Consider the following 20090-nt stretch of genomic DNA (forward strand, 5'->3'; position numbering starts at 1 on the left):
TCACTGATACCTCCGTGTGCGATTCAGAAGCGTTTCTCAGTCGAGGATCGATAGAGAGCACTCAGACTAGCGCAGCGAAGTACTTCAGATGATACATCCTGCATGTCAGGTCTTCAGGTTCGGCACAACACCACTCATTGAATCCGAGTTCTCGCCATCTGTTCAGTGCTACGGTGAGGGCTGAACCTGCCCCACCTTGCGCCATGTGCTTTCACAGTCGGTTGGGCGCATGCACAGTCCTCTTCCGATGTCGTCTCTACTTGGGTGTTTGCACGATGCTCACCCCCAATCGCCAGTTTCCGCGCTCTCCATTAATTGATTAAGTAAAGTTGCAAGCTTCGCCGGCGTCTGGTTCAACCATCACGGAATCGGAGGCTCGCGCCAAGACTGACTCGTATCGGTTCGAATAAGCACACAACCGACTGAACTGCACAACGATAGACACCACGACGCGCCCATGCCTGCGAGAACAGTCCCAGACCACTCTATCAGGATCTGCGCCGACCGCGGCGGTACCTTCTGCGACGTTCACGCGTCGTACCCCGACCCGGAGAACCCGAGCGAGCGCAAGGAACTTGTGGTCAAACTCCGTGAGTCCTACTTCCATCACGCACTCGTTGCATGCGTCCCTCACGTCCCGTCGACAGTCTCACAAGATCCAGGCAACTACAGCGATGCGCCCACAGAAGGGATCCGACGCGTGCTTGAGGAGGTCACCGGAGAGCAGCTCCCCCGTGGGCAGATCTTGAACACGGACAAGATCGGTGAGCATCCTCTCCGTCCACAGCGAGCAATCCCTCCAACGGCGCGCAGATTACATCCGATTGTCCACCACGGTCGCAACAAACGCGCTTCTGGAGCGCAAGGGCCACAAACACGCCCTGCTCATCACGCGTGGCTTCAAGGATCTGCTTCTGATCGGCAACCAGTCGCGCCCCAAGATCTTTGACCTCAACATCCGCAGACCGCCTCCACTCTACTCCACCATTCTGGAGGTCGACGAGCGCGTTACTCTCGTCGGATACACCTCCGACCCGAGGGCGGAAGAACACGCCGTTCGGTTCGATGAGAACGGGAAGGTCGAACGCGGGTACCGTGGCAAGGGCTGGGACCAGAAGGGCCACGCGGAAGGCCCTGGGGAGATCGTCAAGGGACTGTCTGGCGAGGCGGTCAGGATTATGCGGAAGCCCGGTGCGTCCGTCCCATCTCCTGCATATATGCGCGCTCAACGCGCGATGCAGACATGGACGCGGTGCGCGCGGACTTGCAGCGCCTGTACGATGAGGGCTTCCATTCGATTGCGATCGTCTTCTGCCACTCGTACACCTACCCGGAGCACGAACTAGAGATCGCGGCGCTTGCACGCATGCTTGGGTTCACCCAGGTCTCCGCGTCGTCCCAGCTACTCCCCATGATCAAGATGGTGCCGCGCGGAGTGTCTTCCACAGCGGATGCGTACCTTACGCCCATTTTGCGAGACTACCTTGACGGGTTCTTCTCCGGTTTTGATGCAAAGCTCAAGGATGGGACTCTTCGGACCCCGCGAGTCGAGTTCATGGGCAGCGACGGCGGCTTGCTCGACCTCAACAACTTCTCGGGTCTCAAGAGCATTCTCAGTGGACCTGCCGGCGGCGTCGTGGGTTACGCGCTCACCAGCTGGGACGAGAGCAAGAAGACGCCCATTATTGGGTACGTAACCGTTCATTATGGCTGTCACTCTCGCGGCTCACGGATCAACGCACAGAATTGACGTGGGCGGGACCTCAACGGACGTGTCTCGGTTTGCAGGGCGTTACGAAATCGTCTATGAGACGACCACTGCCGGGGTGACCATCCAGTCTCCCCAGCTTGACATCAACACCGTCGCTGCGGGAGGCGGGTCATGTCTCACTTTCCAGAATGGGCTTTTCAAAGCGGGTCCACACAGTGCCGGTGCCGAGCCAGGGCCAGCATGCTACAGGTATGTTTTGTGTATATGAATACAATCTGTGCTAACCCGGTGCTACAGGAAAGGCGGTCCCTTGGCCGTAACAGATGCGAATCTCGTTCTGGGTCGCCTTATCCCCGGCTACTTCCCGAAGATCTTCGGCAAGTCGGAGAAGGAGCCGCTGGATATCGAGGCGTCGAAGTCGGCATTTGACGCTCTCGCGAAGGAGATCAACGCCAGCGTCAGTGAGAAGGAGATGGGCATGGACGAGATTATATATGGGTGTGTTTTTCTGATTCGTGATGCAAGTTCTGGTTAACTCTCCGAGTAGCTTCATCAAGGTCGCTAACGAGACTATGGCGAGGCCGATACGCGCGCTCACGGAGGCACGCGGATACGCGACGTCGAAGCATGTGTATGTACCTCCTCACCGTGCAAGTCTCATTGCTCATCTACTCTTTGCAGTCTCTCGAGCTTTGGGGGCGCGGGCGGTCAACACGCTTGCGAGATCGCTCAGCTGCTCGGTATCAAAACCATTCTCATTCACCGATACAGTTCCATACTCTCTGCCTACGGTCTTGCTCTCGCCGATCGGTGCGCATGCATCATTTCCTCCGCTCGCGACATCCCGTCTGACCATTCGGTTATAGGGCATACGAGCTACAGGAGCCCTCTTCGACCGTCTATAATCCAGAGAGCCGCGCGACACTCAAAGCGCGTCTCGACAAGCTCGACGCGCTGGTGCGCGAGGAGCTCGGTCGGCAGGGCTTCGAGGGCGGGCGCGTCCACACCGAGCGCATGCTCAACATGCGCTTCGAGGGCACCGACACCGCGCTCATGGTCCTCCCGCTGCCCGGCGACGGCGACGGCGCGGAGGAGTTTGGCGCGGCATTCCGGCGCGTGTACAAGGAAGAGTTTGGCTTCTTGCTCGACGCGAAGGCGGTAGTGGTCGACGACGTCAAGGTTCGCGGGATCGGGAAGACGTTCGACTCGCTGGGAGAGTCGGTGTACGAGGAGGTCGCAAAACTCGAGCGGCGTCCCGTTGGGCGGGAGAAGGCGGACTCGGCGTACAGCACGTACTTTGACAGTGTAGGGCGGGTGGAGGACACGCCGGTGTTTCTGCTGGAGGGGCTGGCAGTGGGCGACGAGGTGAAGGGCCCGGCGATGATCATCGACAACACACAAACGATCGTGATCGTCCCGGGTGCGACCGCGCTTCTAACGAGCAAGCAACTGTACATCACTCTTGAGTAGGAAGGATTAATCATTGACGTACAGTGTCCCACGGGTCCTTGGGACAGACCTCGGATCCTCCTGATATACACTCACAATAATCTTGAAGAAATGTCACTTCAGTGCACAATGATGTTCCATGTAGCTAGAGTAACAATTCCAGCTGATCCCAGAGCTAATTGAGACCATGAAAATATGTTTTCGCATTTCCGAGAGTGTGAGCAAACTCAGAGGACATGTCGTTGGGAGAGTGGAACTTTCTTGAAGCTCGGAGATTGATTTAATGACTTCTGTTAATGTTAGCTCTCTCCCTGCGGGGTTTCAAGTGATCACACGGCTGGGCTAGTGATGCCGGACATGTCCCAGGTTTCCAGCGTTTCTGGCGTCTTTTTGGGCGACATAACGCGTACCACGTGACACTCTCACACGACGCGTCGTCCTGTCTGGCCCCTCCGTGTCCTGCATGGAAACCTTACCTGATAAGTACGAGGGGGAGGCTGTGGTACGGATACGGGATGAAGGTAACAGCGGGGACGAGGAGGACGATGAGGAGGATGGCATTGAGCACTGGCACGGCCGCGATGGCTCATCGGAAGCGCCAATACGCGTCGTGGGAGATCCATGATCTATTGCCCGATATGGGCCGTCCCAAGGAGGGGTGGGTTCGAACTTTAGGGCCATATGTCATTTCTTGTCGCACTCGTCTCTTGTACTTCAGATCCCCCTGAAAATATTCATGTATGTAGCTACTATGTGAGACTGTGTAGATATGAAAAATAAGCGACCGCTGATACAAAATCGCAGAGATATCAGCGGGACCCGTGGGACACTGTAGTTGTTTTGTCCAAACGGACCAGCCTGTTGCGTCCCGTCCAGGCTGCCGAGTGGGCTGTGTACGTATTCCCGCGATCGGTGCTGGGAGAACGCCATTGGGGAATTTTGTTGTCTTTGAGCGCATTGCGGCCTGTCCCCTAGGGGTGCCCTGGGTATGGACCGACGCCATTCTTGACCAGGGTAGAAGCGCAAAAAAAGTTACGTAAACCAAACGACTGCGTGAAGAGAATGCGCCCATCCGGGGCGTGTAAAGTGGCATGCGAGAAGACAGTGGTCAGTACTGCAGTGACCGCACTGACCGCAAGCGACAAGACCGAGAGCGACAACTCGAGCAGCGAGCTCGGTCCGGCGCTAGAGCGTCCCTGCCCGAAGACGATCGTACAACCGATCGTGTCTCTCTTGGACTACATGCTGGTATGTTCCGCCTCAATGGTACACACCCATCTCAGTCTCAGCCAGTCTCGAGCTGGCCCTTCGCAATTCCGTCCGTCAAGTCGCACTATCTAGGAGCATGCCCTCGAAGCCGCTCATCGTCATCTGCGGGACGACCGGAGTGGGCAAGTCCAAGCTAGGCATCGAGCTCGCACTCTCCCTGGCCGCCGGCCATCATAACCATCCCTACCGCGGCGCAAAGATCATCAATGCCGATTCGATGCAGGTGTACACGGGGATGGACGTCATCACGAACAAGGTGCCGGTCGAGGAGCGATGCGGGGTCGAGCACCTCCTCATGGACTACAAGGAGCCAGGAGAGCAGTTGACGGGCCCAGAATGGATTGCGGACGCCATAACCGAGGTGAGTCGCCCGACCATCCCAACTGGCATTCAGCTTGATTTGCGGGGCAGATCGACAAGATTCATGAGCAAGGGGAGGTGCCCATCGTCGTGGGTGGGACTTCCTACTGGATACAACACCTCATATTTCCCGAACGCATGGCGTCCATAGAGAAGCCGTCAGAGTCGTTAGGGATTGTCCCTACGTCGTCGCAAGCGTTCTCCGATGCTCTTGCTGCACTCCCGGAAGAACTGCGAGCACTGTTCGACAAACTCCCGGAACAAGCTCCCCTGCCAGAGTTTGAGGATGCTCCGCTCGCTCTCCATCGACTGCTCGCTGGGTTGGACCCGTCAGTGGCACAGAGGTGGCACTGGCGAGACACGCGGAGAGTGCTCACTTGCCTCCGTGTCATGCGAGATAACCGTCGCCTGGCCAGCGAGGTTTACGAGCAGCAGTCTCGTGTCGTCTCAAGACCTCGGTAAGCATGCTGTCAACAACATCCTCATTTACATCAAATCTAACCATCTCACAGATATCGCACGCTTTGCTTCTGGTTGTATGCGGAACCAGATGCTCTCAAGCCTCGGTTGGACGAGCGTGTTGATCAGATGATCGCGGTATGGATGTTGTGACCCCTCTTGATGCGCGTACAGCAGCTAACCAAGTGCAGCAAGGCCTACTGAACGAGATACAGACGCTCCGAAGCATCGTTTCCGCCAGCACGTCGGCGCAGACCCCTTCTGAGGCCTCACCACAAGCTCAGATGGACTACACTCTAGGTATCTACCAAGCGATCGGTGTGTAGGGAATTCTCTTGTACGTTGTTGTCCGGCGACTGAACGGCGTTTGTAGGATATAAGGAGTTCCACAACTACCTCAACTCACCTGGGCGCCAAGACTCCGCATTTTCGGAGGCAGTTGACCAGATGAAGCTCGGTACGCGACGATACGCAAAGAGGCAGATCTCGTGGATCCGCAACAAGTTGCTCCCAACGGTCTTCGCTGCAAACTCCGCATCAAGGGAGGAAGGCACAGAGCCTGAAGTACCTACATACATCCTCGACGCTACTGGTACGAGTCGATGTGCGGCGGCGGCGGATCGTCACGCTCATCTTGGTTGTGCAGAGCTGGGCGACGCGTGGACGGCCAACGTCCACGACCGAGGAATCCAGATTACCAAAGGTGCGCTCCATACTTACTGGTCTGGCTCGTCCTGCTCACCGTTACCTCTTCAGCATTCTTGGAAGGAACGGAGCTCCCAGACCCTGCGGCGCTCTCCCAGGCGGCAAGCACGCTCCTGGAGATACGCGAAAAGCCCACAGAGTGCGTTTAGATTCTTAAAACCATTTGCGCATTGCTCTCACGACGGAGACTTGATAGCCCGCTCGCAGTACTCAGCGCACACCAGCGCAGACAGTGCGACGTGTGTACGACAAACGCCGAGCAGCCCGTGATGGTCGACGGCCAGAAGTGGGAAGAGCACCAGCGAAGCAAGGCTCACAAAACCATGACCCGAAAGCTCAATGGGAGGTCGGCATCAATGGGGAGAGGAGACTCGGACAAAGTGTGATTCGAGTTGTACCGCACAGGCTGCGAGCTCCATGTAGCCTGTGCATCGCGGCGAGAGCGTATTCTCAGTTTTGAAGCTTAACCAGTGAAAGCTCGTCAGGGCGACATAACCGGGTGTGTGGACGCGATATCTGGTCAGAAGATAGCTGAAGCGTGCTCGTGGCCAGGCAATGGCTAGACTGATGAATCCCTGCCAGGGTAGACTCAGGTGCCCGAGTCCTCTTCGCGAGGGTTTCGGGCTTGCCCACCTTCCTTTCTCCTGCCCAAGTATTGGTAACACACTCCTGTTCCCAGCTACTCATCGACTCACCGCCGTCATCGCGGCGTAACCGCTCGGCGGCGCGGCCCTCCGGGCGCTCGTCCTTTCCCACCTCGCTACTAGCTATATGATCAGATACGACCCACAAATCGGAGCAGAGTACTGTCCTTGCCGCGAATGGCCTACATCACTCCGTTGATACCACGTAGCTATACCCGCGCACCAGGAAGCGAAAAACTCGCGTCAACACAGCGTATATACGTGGCTTTCTACTTACTCGCGTCGATACAGTCATTTGTGCTACAAAACACGCCCGAGGAGTCTGCCTCCCTTCGAACTTGACCCCCGCTAAACATGTCCTGCAAAATCAGGCTCGCTAGGATTCCCCTCCTGTACCCCCACTTGACTCTGCGAAGCGCCGACTTGATCGCCATTATAGCCAGAGGGAGGGGGGAAGTGCTCCTTGTTTCTCACCCATGTTTTGAACTTCGCCCAGTGTTCTTTGAACTCGGCAGTGAAGTCCAATTTCTCGTCTGCGAGGACAGGGGGGGTGGCTGCGGAGAGCACAAATCTTGTGGAACCAGTGATCATAGGGATTGGTGCGGTGGATTTAAGGATCGTCGCGTAAAGGTATTCTTTCCTGGCCCCACCCTTCTTCTTTTCCGGGGGAATCGGATAGCCTTTCTGCGGGACGTCATCCAAACTGGTGATTTCTGGTACACTGCTCCGTTGAAAGTAGATGAAACGGCAATAGTCGTTCACAACCGTGAGTGCGACGACCTGCTGCAAACCCTCTTTTTCACCAAAGGCGACCTGAACAGATTGAATGACTTGTGCTAGCATGGCATCCATCTTGGCTGTGATCAGCTTGACGTAGTACGAAAATGCGCTCGAGTAGCCCCTCCTGATAGCTGACATCAGCCCCCGCACTTTGCGAGAGACCAGCTTCACTTCTGTGAGGGCGACGACCGTACGTTGAAGCTCTCGAAGGCCGCTGCCATTTGGGAGGTCACGGATCATCCAAGCCATGACCCAGCGCCAGTCAGGAAAGCGTGTTACTATCTGGGTATCCTTCGGCTTTTTCGTCTTCTCTTTCGTCTTCTTATTAGGCGGAGCCGCATTATTGCCCTGTACCGATACATCGGATGTACGACCTCTCTTCTTCGATCCGGCACGTGGCTGTGACACTGGTGCTACTAAGGAGAGACGTGGGTACCTATCAGTACTTGATCAGCGAGAATACGTGAACCCGACTATGTACCTCTAGTAGCGGCGCCAGTGTCGCCTATGACGCTGCTAGGGGGCTGCGCCTGGGCTTGATGAGATTCAGCCCCTCGTGTGGCCCTTTTTCCAGCACCGCGACCTGGTTGAGACCCCCGCGCGCTACGGCCTCGCCCAGCAGATCCCGAACCCCTAGTTGCACCACCAGCGTGAGATTCGTCCTTCCTTTTGCCGAGTGCCTGGCTATCATTACGGTCGTGCCACCAGTCCATGTCACTGTCTGAATCGATTTCGTCAAGGGTGGTACTGGAAGTGTTCTTCCTGTATTGTGACTTTGGACTCGGTGTGCGGTTGTCTGCGTTCTGGATGGAGCGCCTATCCTCCAGGTCTTCCTCATCTTCCTCGCTGTCCTCTTTGTCCGAGCCACGATATTCTGTTACGCTATCGTAGTCGCTGTCGGTGAGCACAGTCTCTGCTTCACTTATGTCCTCGATGATTTGTGTTTTTTTGGGCTTGACGGTGATTGACACGTATCCTTGAGGGGCGATATGGAAGCGGAGTAGATATTTCGAGGCGAACTCGGTGTTGATAGAATCACATGGGATGGAAAGAAACCGGGTGACACATTCATATAGGTCGTGTTCTCTTCCCAGTTCCATGGCATTCAGGAGAGAAAAGCAAGCACTGCTCAGAGTCGTGTGGATGTCGGGGGGATACATTATTTCAGTCGAAGCCATGTGGAAATGATGGTTCCTATGTATGCAGGAGTGGATGAGATGAGGCTCGGTGTACAGCGACACCGGGAAAGAGGAGAGTGGATTGGAGATGCTGGGCTCATCGCGGCAGTGTTCTGTGTATTTATAAAGAGCCTCGGAAAATGGAATAAAAACGGACAGGAAAAGGAACATGGCCCTGGTACTTCAAGTCACCTGGAACCCCTCCAAATGCGGCCAGAACCCAGCAGGGGCCAGCACCAGAAGCACAACAGCCCGTGTGCATCGCTACGTGATTCTACTGTACCGGATTCATGCGCTTCACACCATATAGCACACATCCAAATCCGAATCATTGCTCAGGATTTGTCCTCACATTAGCCGAAAGGAGATGAGACCGTCAAGTACTATTACTTTAAACAGCCGTTGTTGTCTTCCTCAATCCGTCAGCGCTGGTCCTGCTGTGAGTAGCAATGTCCGGATGTGTACTGTGTGTACATGTGCCCAGTGCGGAGTGCGCGCGAGGCCTGCACCCCTTTACCTCTTGCTCTGGACTGTGTCTGGACTTCTAGGAATTTCACCCTCAGCCGACTCCGAGGACTCGTTGTCTGCCAGTCGCTGAAACGCGAGTTTCTTTCAACTCCGGGATCCACATGCTCTTAGGAAGTACAAGGATGGCATACTACGCCATATTAGCGGCTGGTTTGTAGCTTTTAAAAAAATTACAAAAGCAGTCGGCCAAGGCCTAGTTCAATACGGTTCATCCTTGTTTTTCGGGAATCAGATTGCATATGTATGTTGCTCTGAGTTCACAGAACCACTTTTGGAACAAGCATATATCATGTCGTTTGTTCTCAATCCAATCAAGTAGGCCTTCCGAAAACATCGAGAGATCTTGGAGATATCAGCAGTCACATTCGTCACGCAGTCACAACTCGGTTGGACCGTATCAATATAGCGGGCCATGGTGTATGACCACTCAACGTAAACGCTCAACTTTTCACTGCTACTCTACCCTCAGTCCACGACTCCACCAAGATGATCGATCTCATCGAGTCATTCTTACCTCTTCAAATTAGTCGACGCATTCCATTCGCTCCTGCTGATGGACTGGAGTACGAAGACGTGCGTTCACTCACAAGGGAAGCCTCTCGTAAAGTATACGCTCACATGTATATCTCCAGGAGGAAGACCTGCGTCTGTTTTCCATGCAACCCATCGAGGACTCACAATTCGACAGCCGACTTCGCTATGTGAACGGCACGAAATTTAGACCTCCTCTGTTCCGATTTGCTTGGCCCATCGACGATGCACACATGTTGAAGATCATATTGGCGAAATTTCCAGATGCCATCAAAACGACTTCCCGCCCTTTCAAAGGGCCCTTGCCAAACCCAGTCCCTGAAGAATACCAGCAACTGTTCGAGTACCCAGACAACCCGAGACCCGAGACGGAAATTGGGTATCTCGACCTTACTCTTCCCAGTCGAGACCTCGTCCACGCCCTGGCGAAACACATCGATTTGCCTAGAAAGTACGTGCATCTAGTCAGATGGGTCCCCTTGTGCGACAAAGACGCAGAGGGGATGTTCGGCCTCCAGGTTGGAACGAACTACCACCACCGCACTTCATGGGAATGGATTGAAAAGCTGAAGGCGGTCCTCGAGATCGACGAAGACCCGATGTGGTACCTTGATCAGGAGAGGTTGTACTGGCGTCGTGTCATCCCGCTCCCAGAAGGTAAGCATGCGCGTTCTCGCCGTCCTTGGATGCCGTTCTCAGCAAAGCTTTCGTTCAGATGTACCCTCCAATTCATACTTCCATGACGAGGATGGACTCTAATGCGCGTGTCGTATATGGGCCTTGTCGAGCCTGTGTTCAATCCACTGTACGTTCTGTGCGCGAGAAGGGGACCGAACAGCTTGCGGCAATGTTATACAGAATACCATCACACTTTTGACCCAGCTCATGCCGAGAACGCCCACCGTGCTGGAATCGTAATGTGTCTGAGACGACCGCAAAAACGCCATTATATCTATCCATAACACTTGGAAGCACAGTACGCCAGTGTCGCGACGCGGGCATCGCGTCGCCCGCTCGAACTGTCATGAACGGGTACAATAGTGTGACACCTGAGCGTGAGCTTAAGCTTGGTGGTGGACGAGTTCAACGAGTGTGAGTTTGAATGTTCTGGATCTTGGCTGTCGCGTCGGCGATCGTGTGTGCCAGTCCCGACGCCTTAGCGGACTAATCTGATCGCACGTCTTGCGATTTTACGGTCTTCGCTTTTGTTGTTCTTTCTAACCAAGTCACATACCGACAACCCTGATCTAAGAAATCCTCCGAATGCAGCTGCACGTAGACCAAAACCCCCTGCGCGCTGTGACTCACCCGCACACAACACGTCAGCATCACATCCGCGAGACCCACTTCGCGTAGAAACACCACTCACCCGTTTAAACTGGCGAAACACTGCGCGCTGTGCGGGTCGATTCGGGGTGCCTCCCGCCTGGAGACGGGGCTTCGGTGTCGGACGGCGTGTTCCCCTTCTGATCGGACGTAAAGAGGTAGAACACTTTCGGCGCGAGATCCTGCCCTGAAACAACCTGCTCCCCCTCCTTCGCGAACGGTGAGTAGCTCTGATGGCCGAAAGAGGTGCGGTGGAAGTTGTGGGAAGAAGGGCACAAGGGATAGGTCAGATCGGCGAGGGGACAAGCGCAAGGAGGGAACAGTCGCAAGGCTATTGAGGGTCAACTCTTAGGGTGCGATGTCGTACTTCCTGGCTTGCGCTCTTCAGTGGATCAACAGTCAGCTCCAAATGTGCTCAGCGCGGACCACTTCAGTGGTGTGGATAACGTGCATGCCAAGCTCCGCTTCCGGAAGTACAACGACGGTCCATCTGAGATCGTTGTTCTTCAGCGAACGATGGTTCGAGAGAGAATAAGGCGTACCCATGCACTCCATCCGGAAGCTCGAAGGACCGCACGTCATACCACTTGCGATGGCCGTCCTGTGGCTTCCCGTCCGACACGCGCGTGGTCTTGAAGCGGACCGGCCTTCGTCCTACACGTTTCCCAGCACGACGGACTCGGACCACTCTTGTTCGACAACAATCGACTTCGGAAAGTACCCATAGTCGCCAACGGTGAACCGATGTGGCGTGATCGAGAAGGTGGTCACGGATGTTGACGAGGAGGAACAGGCAGCGGCACGCGAGTCGGATGCAGTCATCCCGTTGCGTCCGTACGTCCTGCATATGTAGCACTGGCGTCAGCGGCACCGCGTGTGCGCAGATTAGCAGGTTGGGGGAGCGACTTGCCTTGATCGCCTCGAATATAAGGAGAAGTAGGGACACGGCTGCCTTCGCTGGCACGAACTGACACAGGTTTGCGACCTCCTTGGCGGCGGACGTGGCACTGGCGGCGATGAGCCCATTGAGGGTGTCAATTACAGAGTTGCGGAGGTGTTAGGCGCGACGGCTCCTGATGCCGATGGCTCAGCGCTCAGGCCCCAGGCCTTGTAGCATCATGTCGAAGGTGAATCGGCAAGCCGTACTGTGCCATCAATCGAACACGACTCGTCGGCAGCCGCGGCCGGGGCCCAGCGCGCGCTTCATCGCCCCGTCGCGTCCCTGTCTGCGCCTTCGCTGCATATCGAAGCAGCAAATGGTCGACTGCCACAGTGCCATCCACTACATTAGCCCATGGCGACGTAAAGCGGACGGGCAACGCACCTATCATAAGCTTTAGTATTTGAATGCTTGTTCTAAACTTGTACAGTGACCGACCAGTGGGTTGCGATGGCCGCATGCTGAACTCACATAGATCACATCTCTTGGAAATGCTCAGATTTGAGGTCAGATGCAGCTCTTTGACATGCAGTCTTCTCAGGGCAGGTGCCATAGAAGCCCCTCTTGCACAACGACTTCGTGTTTATTGGAATGACGAGTGATCATTCCATTGTTACGGACGTGGTGGGCTGTGCTAGTCAATTGGCAGGTCTTGGACAACCAGGAGCAACTAATGTACAAGTATGTGATCTCGAGCGCAACATTCGACGCTACCGTGTTGAATCTACAACAGCTGTATATGGTGGGAGGAGGGAGGGTGAGTTGGGAACACGGGAAAGGAACGTTCAGAGGTCAGAAACTATTGGACGGGGTAACAGACGGCACTCAGTTCTCCTCGGCCCAGGCAGGGAGCCACTCCTCCCAGCCCGCCCATTCGCCGTCTTCGTGCTCCTCGAACGCGGTCTCCGGCACCGGCCCCTCGTGCTCCCACTCAGGCTCGTCGTGAGGCCTGTGCGGGCCATGCGGGCCCTTGGGACCGTGAGGACCCTTGGGTGGCCCGTGACGGCCGCCGCGCCGGAGCGGATTGAGGAGCTCGACGACGACGTGGAGCGCGCCGTTGCGGGTGGGCACGTCGAGCACCGGCACGGGCTGGCCGTTGGCAAACATCACGGTCCCGTACACCGGCGCCTTCTTCCACGGCAGCGGGCTCCGGCGCGCGAACTGCACGATCTCGACGTCGAGGCTGTGGTTCGCGAGCAGCGTCGGCACCGTCACGTTCTGCGCGTACGAGACCTCCGGCGGGTGGTGCGGGAAAGGTGGCGGGTGGTACGGGTGGTCGGGCTTCGGGCCCTTACCGGGATGGTCGGGCCTGCGGCCGGGAGGAGGGGGAGGATGGTGCGGTCCATCGTGGTGGGGGCCGGGAGGAGGGGGAGGGGGGAGGTGGTGGTGGTGCTTGTGCTCGTCCGCAGGACCCTTGGGAATATGGTGGGGGCCAGGCGGCGGCGGCGGCATACCGTGGGGACCAGGAGGGGGTGGCATGTGGTGGCCAGGATGAGGCGGGGGAGGGGGCGGGGGCATTCCATGAGGGAAAGGAGGGGGATGCATGCGATGACCAGGAGGAGGGGGAGGCATGCCGTGGGGTCCCAGCGGGGGAGGAGGCATGTGGTGCCCGGGAGGAGGCGGGGGAGGAGGCGTGTGGTGACCGGAAGGAGGCGGGGGCGGAGGCATACCATGAGGACCAGGGGGAGGAGGCGGCATATAGTACGGACCCATATAGTACGGACCAGGAGGAGGGGGAGGCATGTGATGACCAGGAGAGGGTGGAGGAGGCGGCATCCCGTACGGCCCAGGATGTGGCATTCCGTACAAACCAGGAGGAGGCGGAAGCATGTGGTAACCGGGAGGAGGCGGAGGCGGCGGCATGCCGTGAAGGGGAGGTGGCGGCGGCATGCGCTGCGGCCCACCGTACTGGGAGAATTCCTCCGTGAATTGGTCGGGAGCGTGTTCAGCACTGTAATAAGGTGTCTGTGAGTCCTGTTCGAACCACTCTCTGAAGTCATGCTCGAGGCGGGGGTCAACTGCTGCAGAGCGTTCCGCCGGCACGTCGAAGAAGCCAGCGAAGTCGTGGTTGTAGTCAATTTGGTCGAAGAACTGACTCCCCTCGCCTTCGTAAAAACCCCTGCGCTTGATAACAGACTCCGACGCGTCGTGCAGGTAATCTGTGCATACACCTTGAGCTTTTGATCGAAGGCACTAGATTGGACGAAACTCACCACTGTGAAGAACATATTCGGGAACAATGTGGAACTGAAGGAGCTTCTTAAGGACCTTCTCGCCGAAAGGAGAGAAAAGGAAAAGCTTGAGTTTCTTCGGCAACTTGTCGAACGCCTTATTCGTTGGGGCGAACACAGTGACGGCGGGTGAGCCCTCAACAGAGCCATCTTTAACGTTGCGCCAGTCCACGGCATCGGTCAGACCGACACGCTGGAGAGCGGATGTCTGGGAGGCGTAGTCAGATTAGAGTTCTCGAAGACTACGCATATAGCACGTACAAAGACGGAGAATGGATCTGTGAACAAGAACGAAAGCTGGAAGATCGAAGGTGGGGGCAGAATAGGGCCGTTGACGACGTGGAGCATGCCTTACAGAATAAGAGTCAGTACACAATCGTGATCGACAGTTTTTGTGATTGACCCACCGTTAACAGCAGCGACGTCAGGGCGGACAATCTTGGTGAAGAGGTTGACAGTGAGAAGAGGCGAGAGAATGCTCTGGCGGCCGATGCGCAGGCGGAGGGGCTTGCCGTCGAGAGAGCCGTCGGGAAGGGAGAGCGATGTCGCGACCGTGTTGTTCTTGCCGAGCTCCGCCGCGGTGTAGAAGTCAGGCAGGGTGTGGTAGAGGAGGATGTAGCCGAGGAACTTCTTGATCTTGTCCTTGTCCGGCTTCTCCGACGCGGCGAGGAGGCCCTCGGCGGCAGCGAGCATGTCGGCCACATCGTCCTCTGGCTTCAGGACCCGCTCCCAGTCGAGGTCCTCACCCTTCTGCGGGGGCGGGTGACGGGGCTTGGGGAGCGCCCAGTTAGGGGCGGCGAAGAACGTGATGCTGCGGATTAGACGCATGAGCGGTTGGAGGACGATAAGCAGCACGTGAGGTAACGTACTTGGCCGAGGAGTCGTTGAGCAGCTTGGTGACATCCTCTGTGAAGTTGACGAGCTTGAAAACGCGGGAGAACCTGGAGGCGGATGTTAGAAAGGGAAGCGGTGGTTAACCGTTGGTTAAACGCACTGAGGGCTGGACTCAAGGATCTGGAAGATGGTCAGGTTCGACTTGTCCTCGTGCGGGTGACGGTGCGGAGGGTGGTGCGGGTGTTCCTCGTCGTCCTTGGGCGGGGGCGGGCGGTGAGGGTGCTGGGGCGGCTTCGGCATGTCGGTCGGGGGCCTCGGCAGGTCGGTCGGGAAGCCCGGGAAGTCGCCGTGCGGCGGGCCGCGGCTCGGGGACTGCGGTGGTGCGCCGGGGAAGTGGCCGATGGGCTCCTGGCGGCCAAAGTCCTCGTACTCGGCGTCGGCGTGCGCGATGCGGGTGTCGTCCATCACGAACTGGGGGCGGTCGAAGCCGAAGCTGTCGGGGGCCCACTCGGAGCCGGCGTGCGCAGCGGGTCGGCGGTAGGACGCGGGGCGGGTGTCGGGGGCGCCCTCGGAGTGCCTCGCGCGGCCCGGGTCGGGGGCAGCGGAGACGAGGATGCCTCCGGACACGACCGCAAGCACGGCGTGCAGGAGGAGCATGAGGGGAGGAGGAAAGGGAGTGGCAGGTGCCGTGAGGCTGGTCCGCCGTCTTGGTGGGCGATGGTTTAAGTATGAGGCATCATCCGCAGCCAGGGATTGGCGCTAGCTGCGAGTCCGACCCCCGCTCCGCAGCATCTCCTCCTCTCCGCGTTCTGGAACTGCACGCCACAACACACGCAGCCCCGGGCTCAACATGCACCCCGACGCACAAACCGTTCGCTGTGACATAGCTTGCTGCGCCCACGCCCGTCGCCCGCGCGCGCACATGAAGGGGTCAGGACATACATCATTAGAGAACTCGTTGGCGTTTCTACCATCTGCCAGGACCTCTCCTGGATCTGCTTGATCGACTTTTTGCCTTGCGACCGTGACTGGCGCAGTCCGGAGTGCGCCGTAGACAAAAATCATATGTGCACGTATACAACGGCCACCACGCGATTCATCTCTGCAAGAGCCTGGACATGACTCGCAGATCTTCGCAAACGTGAAGTTCCCGCCTTTAAGTTCCCGCCTTTGCGCCATTCTGTCGCAGGAAGTCGTCCTTGGTCATCCGCGCGACCTTGAATGTGATCTTGTCGTTCTCGCCCAGGGCACTCCTGCCGACCAGCAGTATAATTTCCGCAAGGCCCCTCCAGCGTGGCTTTCCCGCCCACACAAACTTGACGGGGGCTTGGAGACGCAGCGAGAGCCGCCGATTTAAACAGGCGGCAGGCAAGGTGCCAGTGCGCTAGGAACTGAGATTGTGACGTTGGAACTGTGTGTCATCTGCCTCATCCTCGGAGTCAATAGGATCGATCGAGGCGAGGGCCGAAAGGAAGGAGTCACGAGGTTGGAGGCAAGTTGCGATGCTCACCGAGGACCCATTATGTAAGGTTCATCGGAGACGATAGAGGCCTGTGGTGAAGGTCCCTCGGGAAGAGTGATGGCCTGGGAAAGCGTGAGGTATGGCATCCCGCAAGGACCAGACGGCGGAAAGACATACGGTGCGAGAGCGCGTGCGGTTATTGTTGATTATCTACAGTACGATACATCTTATAGTTATTGCGGCCGCAGCATTGCAAACGGTTGAACACTGGTGACGGTGATTAATGCATACACATCCGGCAGACATAGAACCGACAATCGAGAAAAGGCCAAGGATGGATCGTTCGCCAAGGCATTTACTCGTATTCCGAATACGCCGAACGAGCGACACATTCCTGTTGATCGCAGAGAAACATTCCAAGGCTTCTGCGGCGGCTGGTCGCTCGTCTCAAGCATATCCGCATTGGTGTAGACCTGTTGCGTTCAGTAAATTCAATGACGTTGTAAGCGAAGACGTTAAATGCATAGAAGACATACATCGATGTTGGTTCTCCGAATAATGGGACTTAAAACGAAGACGTGGGACTGTGCTGGATAGCCCGATACCTTTGTCTAGGCAGTCTAAGCCGGGGACTAACTTGTCATGCTGATCAGGTGCAAACCGACTGGAAATGCGTAAGTCGATGAGGTAGTATGTGGCATCCACTGTCGAGCGGCGACGCAACAGATTCAGGGTTTCGCTAATTTTGACGGGGGAGAGTTGGCCCGAATACAATCTGGGAACATGGTAGAGGCATCGAACATCACGTTCTTGTAACCATAATCCACTGATGCAGGTCATAGCACTCGGTCCGTTTACAATCAACACCCGGGGGGCTATGTTGCAAGACCAAGCCCTAAACAGGAGACCGTCAACAAAGATCGAATGTGTGGAGAGACCCGAATGACCTGGAAAAAACTGGTCGACAGCGTCGAAAATGCGGCCGACAGTGTCGAATGGTGGCTCGTCGATATGCCGGAGATATGGCATCAACATGAGACACCACGACGTAGCCATAGTGAAATAAGCGAGTACCAAGTCAGGCTTGCAAAAAGGAGGAAGGACAGGAGCCAGGGGCTTGACCCGGGCGTCGCGCTCGCTCGATTGACAGCGGCGTGGGGGTGCTGCTGGCGCCAAGGGTCAGGCGATAACGAGTAGCTCTGCCAAACGCGTAGAACGCCGCGGAGACAGCCCTGTTGTGATTAGTGTGTAGAATCTTCGATGTTTGAGGGACGAGTATAGCAAGGCTTGTGCGTCGCCTGCACCCACGCAAGGAAAGTCAAAGACGTACTATTGCATCATTAAACAAGTCGTGGGTGTGAGGGGGTATAGCGTCCATTTACTCTACCATCTGCCGGAACTTCTCCTGGATCTCGCCATGCAGCGCGTCCATCTTCTGTTTGATCGGCTCTTTGCCTTGCGACGGCGACTGGCGCAGTTTGGAGTCTTGGAGTGAGCCACCGGCCAAAATTGTACATGGGTCACCGCGACGTACCTCGAATTTCATCTGCGACAGCTTAAACATAATATCGCTCGCAGACTCGCGGATCTTCGCGAACGTGAGGTCCCCGCCGCCAACCGCCTTCTGCGCCGCGTCGTGGAACGCCACGAAGTTGCGGAGCATCGCACTCGTCTTGTAGAAGGGGCAGAAGCGGTCGTACTCCGAGATACCGTTCTGCTGCAGGAAGTCGTCCTTGAGCATCCTCGCGACCTCGAGCGTGATCTTGTCGTTCTCGCCGAGCGCGCTCTTGCCGACCAGCTGCACGATTTCAGCGAGGTCCTCCTCCTTCTGCAGGATCTCCTTCGTCTTCATCCGTAGCTCGACGAAGCCCGGCTCCGACTGCTCGTAGTATGGCTCCAACACCTTAGTGTATTTGGAGTACGACAACGACCAGTTGACCGACGGGAAGTGCTTCCGCTGGGCGAGCTTCTTGTCCAGACCCCAGAAGACCTGCACGATACCGAGCGTGGCGGCCGTGACCGGGTCCGAGAAGTCACCACCCGGCGGCGAGACGCTGAGGACACCATGAGCCATCTCTTAGCGGTACACTAGTCCGGAAGACTTACGCGCCGACAATCGAGACCGTCCCTTGACGCACGGGGTTACCCAAGCAAGTAACCTTGCCCGCACGCTCGTAGAAGCTTGCGAGCTTAGTGCTGAGGTATGCAGGGTATCCGGAATCAGCGGGCATCTCCGCAAGACGACCCGAGATTTCACGAAGAGCTTCGGCCCAACGTGAAGTCGAGTCGGCCATCATAGAGACGTTGGTTCCCTGGTCACGGAAGTATTCCGCAAGGGTGATACCGGTGTAGATGGAGGCTTCACGCGCAGCGACAGGCATGTTGGAGGTGTTGGCGACAAGGGTAGTGCGCTTCATGATGGGCTCTTGACGATCGCCAACATCCATAGTGAGTTGAGGGAACTGCATTGGGGTCAGCGCGTGGATTGACTGCGAAGTGCCCAAAACCGACTTACGTCCATAAGTACTTCGGCCATCTGGACGCGGTTCATCAGCACTTCGCGATCTGCTAGGTTTTATCAAACATACCTCGTTACCGCGCTCTCCGCAGCCGACGTAGATAATGATGTCACTGTTGGAGAACTTCGAAAGAGCCTGCGAGATAACCGTCTTGCCACAACCGAACGCTCCGGGAATCGCCGTCGTCCCTCCCTGCACGCAACTTGTGCAAGGTCAAAATCGTGGCGAAGGTCGGGATGGCCATCACTCACGGGAAGAGTGCATCAAGGATGCGTTGGCCAGTGAGCAGAGGGTAGTCCGCGGTGTGCTTCTCGGCGACAGGGCGTGGTGCGCGAACGGGCCACACTTGCATCATGGCATGCTTGGTGACCTCGCCGTTGAACTCGGTCTCAAGAACAATGTCCTAATGCGCGTGATTAGCGAGCTTACCAGTGATGTCATATCATGCCCTCACATCGACAGCGTAGCTGCCAGGCTCCGCGATGTGAGTGATGGTACCACGAGCGCGAGGGCCAAGCATAATCTTGTGCTTGTCAACGAGAGAGTTCTCGTAGACGCGCCCAAAGATGTCGCCTCCGGATATGTGGTCGCCGATCTATGTCTGTGTCAAGACTACTCCCAAACCCGGGCAGATGGAAACGTACCTTCATATCAGTAGGGGTGAAATCCCACTTCAGAGAGCGGTCCAGCGCGTCGGTGTTAATACCTCTTGGGATGTAGATGGACTTGGATAGCTCTTGAATGCCCTGCGTATCTCATGTTACACTGCATACACGCAGCGCTTTGAAATGAGCACTCACTCGCAGTGGCCGCTGAATACCATCGACGATGTTACTCATGAGACCTTGAAGAGTTCAATTGACCTGCAAATAGAGACATCGCCAATATAGTACATACCAGGGCCGAGTTCAACACTCAGAGGCTTCCCCGTACGCAAGACGGGGTCCCCGACCGTAACTCCGGAGGTTTCCTCGTACACCTGAATAGTTGTCTTGTCTCCGTCGATACGAATGACCTCTACAAGCATCAAATCAGCCGGAGTTCTGCGCACATCGAAAATATGTATACGCACCACCAACAAGCTCGTCGTGGCCGACACGGACGAGTTCGTACATGGCCGAACCGGTCATGTTCTCGGCAATAACGACGGGACCAGACACGCCG

At 56.6% G+C, this 20090-nt stretch overlaps 6 protein-coding genes across 6 annotated transcripts; 3 read left to right on the forward strand and 3 right to left on the reverse strand.

Moving 5' to 3' along the window:
• Positions 1-457: 457 nt before the first annotated feature.
• Positions 458-3181, forward strand: BXZ73DRAFT_95879 (5-oxoprolinase; the record flags this gene model as incomplete). The annotated part of the gene is made up of 9 exons (XM_048026928.1): positions 458-590; positions 648-764; positions 814-1191; positions 1242-1689; positions 1745-1960; positions 2009-2209; positions 2259-2342; positions 2393-2521; positions 2578-3181. 9 exons carry the CDS (start codon positions 458-460, stop codon positions 3179-3181), a joined length of 2310 nt encoding a protein of 769 aa, XP_047884103.1.
• Positions 3182-4505: 1324 nt separating this feature from the next.
• Positions 4506-6339, forward strand: BXZ73DRAFT_36820 (tRNA isopentenyltransferase; the record flags this gene model as incomplete). The annotated part of the gene is made up of 8 exons (XM_048017893.1): positions 4506-4790; positions 4841-5247; positions 5302-5386; positions 5440-5566; positions 5622-5840; positions 5895-5951; positions 6005-6092; positions 6150-6339. The coding sequence occupies 8 exons, from the start codon at positions 4506-4508 to the stop codon at positions 6337-6339; spliced, it is 1458 nt and encodes a 485-aa protein (XP_047884104.1).
• Positions 6340-6945: 606 nt separating this feature from the next.
• On the reverse strand, positions 6946-8477 carry BXZ73DRAFT_95881 (uncharacterized protein; the record flags this gene model as incomplete). Its single annotated transcript, XM_048026930.1, has 4 exons — positions 6946-7790; positions 7859-7907; positions 7961-8010; positions 8072-8477. 4 exons carry the CDS (start codon positions 8475-8477, stop codon positions 6946-6948), a joined length of 1350 nt encoding a protein of 449 aa, XP_047884105.1.
• Positions 8478-9569: 1092 nt separating this feature from the next.
• BXZ73DRAFT_95882 (uncharacterized protein) lies at positions 9570-10373 on the forward strand (the record flags this gene model as incomplete). The annotated part of the gene is made up of 3 exons (XM_048026931.1): positions 9570-9656; positions 9716-10271; positions 10330-10373. The coding sequence occupies 3 exons, from the start codon at positions 9570-9572 to the stop codon at positions 10371-10373; spliced, it is 687 nt and encodes a 228-aa protein (XP_047884106.1).
• A 2332-nt stretch (positions 10374-12705) lies between these two features.
• On the reverse strand, positions 12706-15602 carry BXZ73DRAFT_73155 (FAS1 domain-containing protein; the record flags this gene model as incomplete). Its single annotated transcript, XM_048021840.1, has 6 exons — positions 12706-14039; positions 14094-14319; positions 14373-14461; positions 14519-14922; positions 14981-15052; positions 15106-15602. 6 exons carry the CDS (start codon positions 15600-15602, stop codon positions 12706-12708), a joined length of 2622 nt encoding a protein of 873 aa, XP_047884107.1.
• A 2183-nt stretch (positions 15603-17785) lies between these two features.
• On the reverse strand, positions 17786-20056 carry BXZ73DRAFT_73156 (V-type ATPase; the record flags this gene model as incomplete). Its single annotated transcript, XM_048021841.1, has 10 exons — positions 17786-18461; positions 18514-18869; positions 18923-18943; positions 18996-19128; positions 19178-19329; positions 19381-19521; positions 19571-19672; positions 19727-19770; positions 19824-19943; positions 19999-20056. 10 exons carry the CDS (start codon positions 20054-20056, stop codon positions 17786-17788), a joined length of 1803 nt encoding a protein of 600 aa, XP_047884108.1.
• Between the last annotated feature and the right edge of the window lie 34 nt (positions 20057-20090).

This window comes from Epithele typhae (assembly GCF_022376455.1).
Source record: "Epithele typhae strain CBS 203.58 chromosome Unknown BXZ73scaffold_1, whole genome shotgun sequence".
NCBI lineage: Eukaryota > Fungi > Basidiomycota > Agaricomycetes > Polyporales > Epitheliaceae > Epithele > Epithele typhae.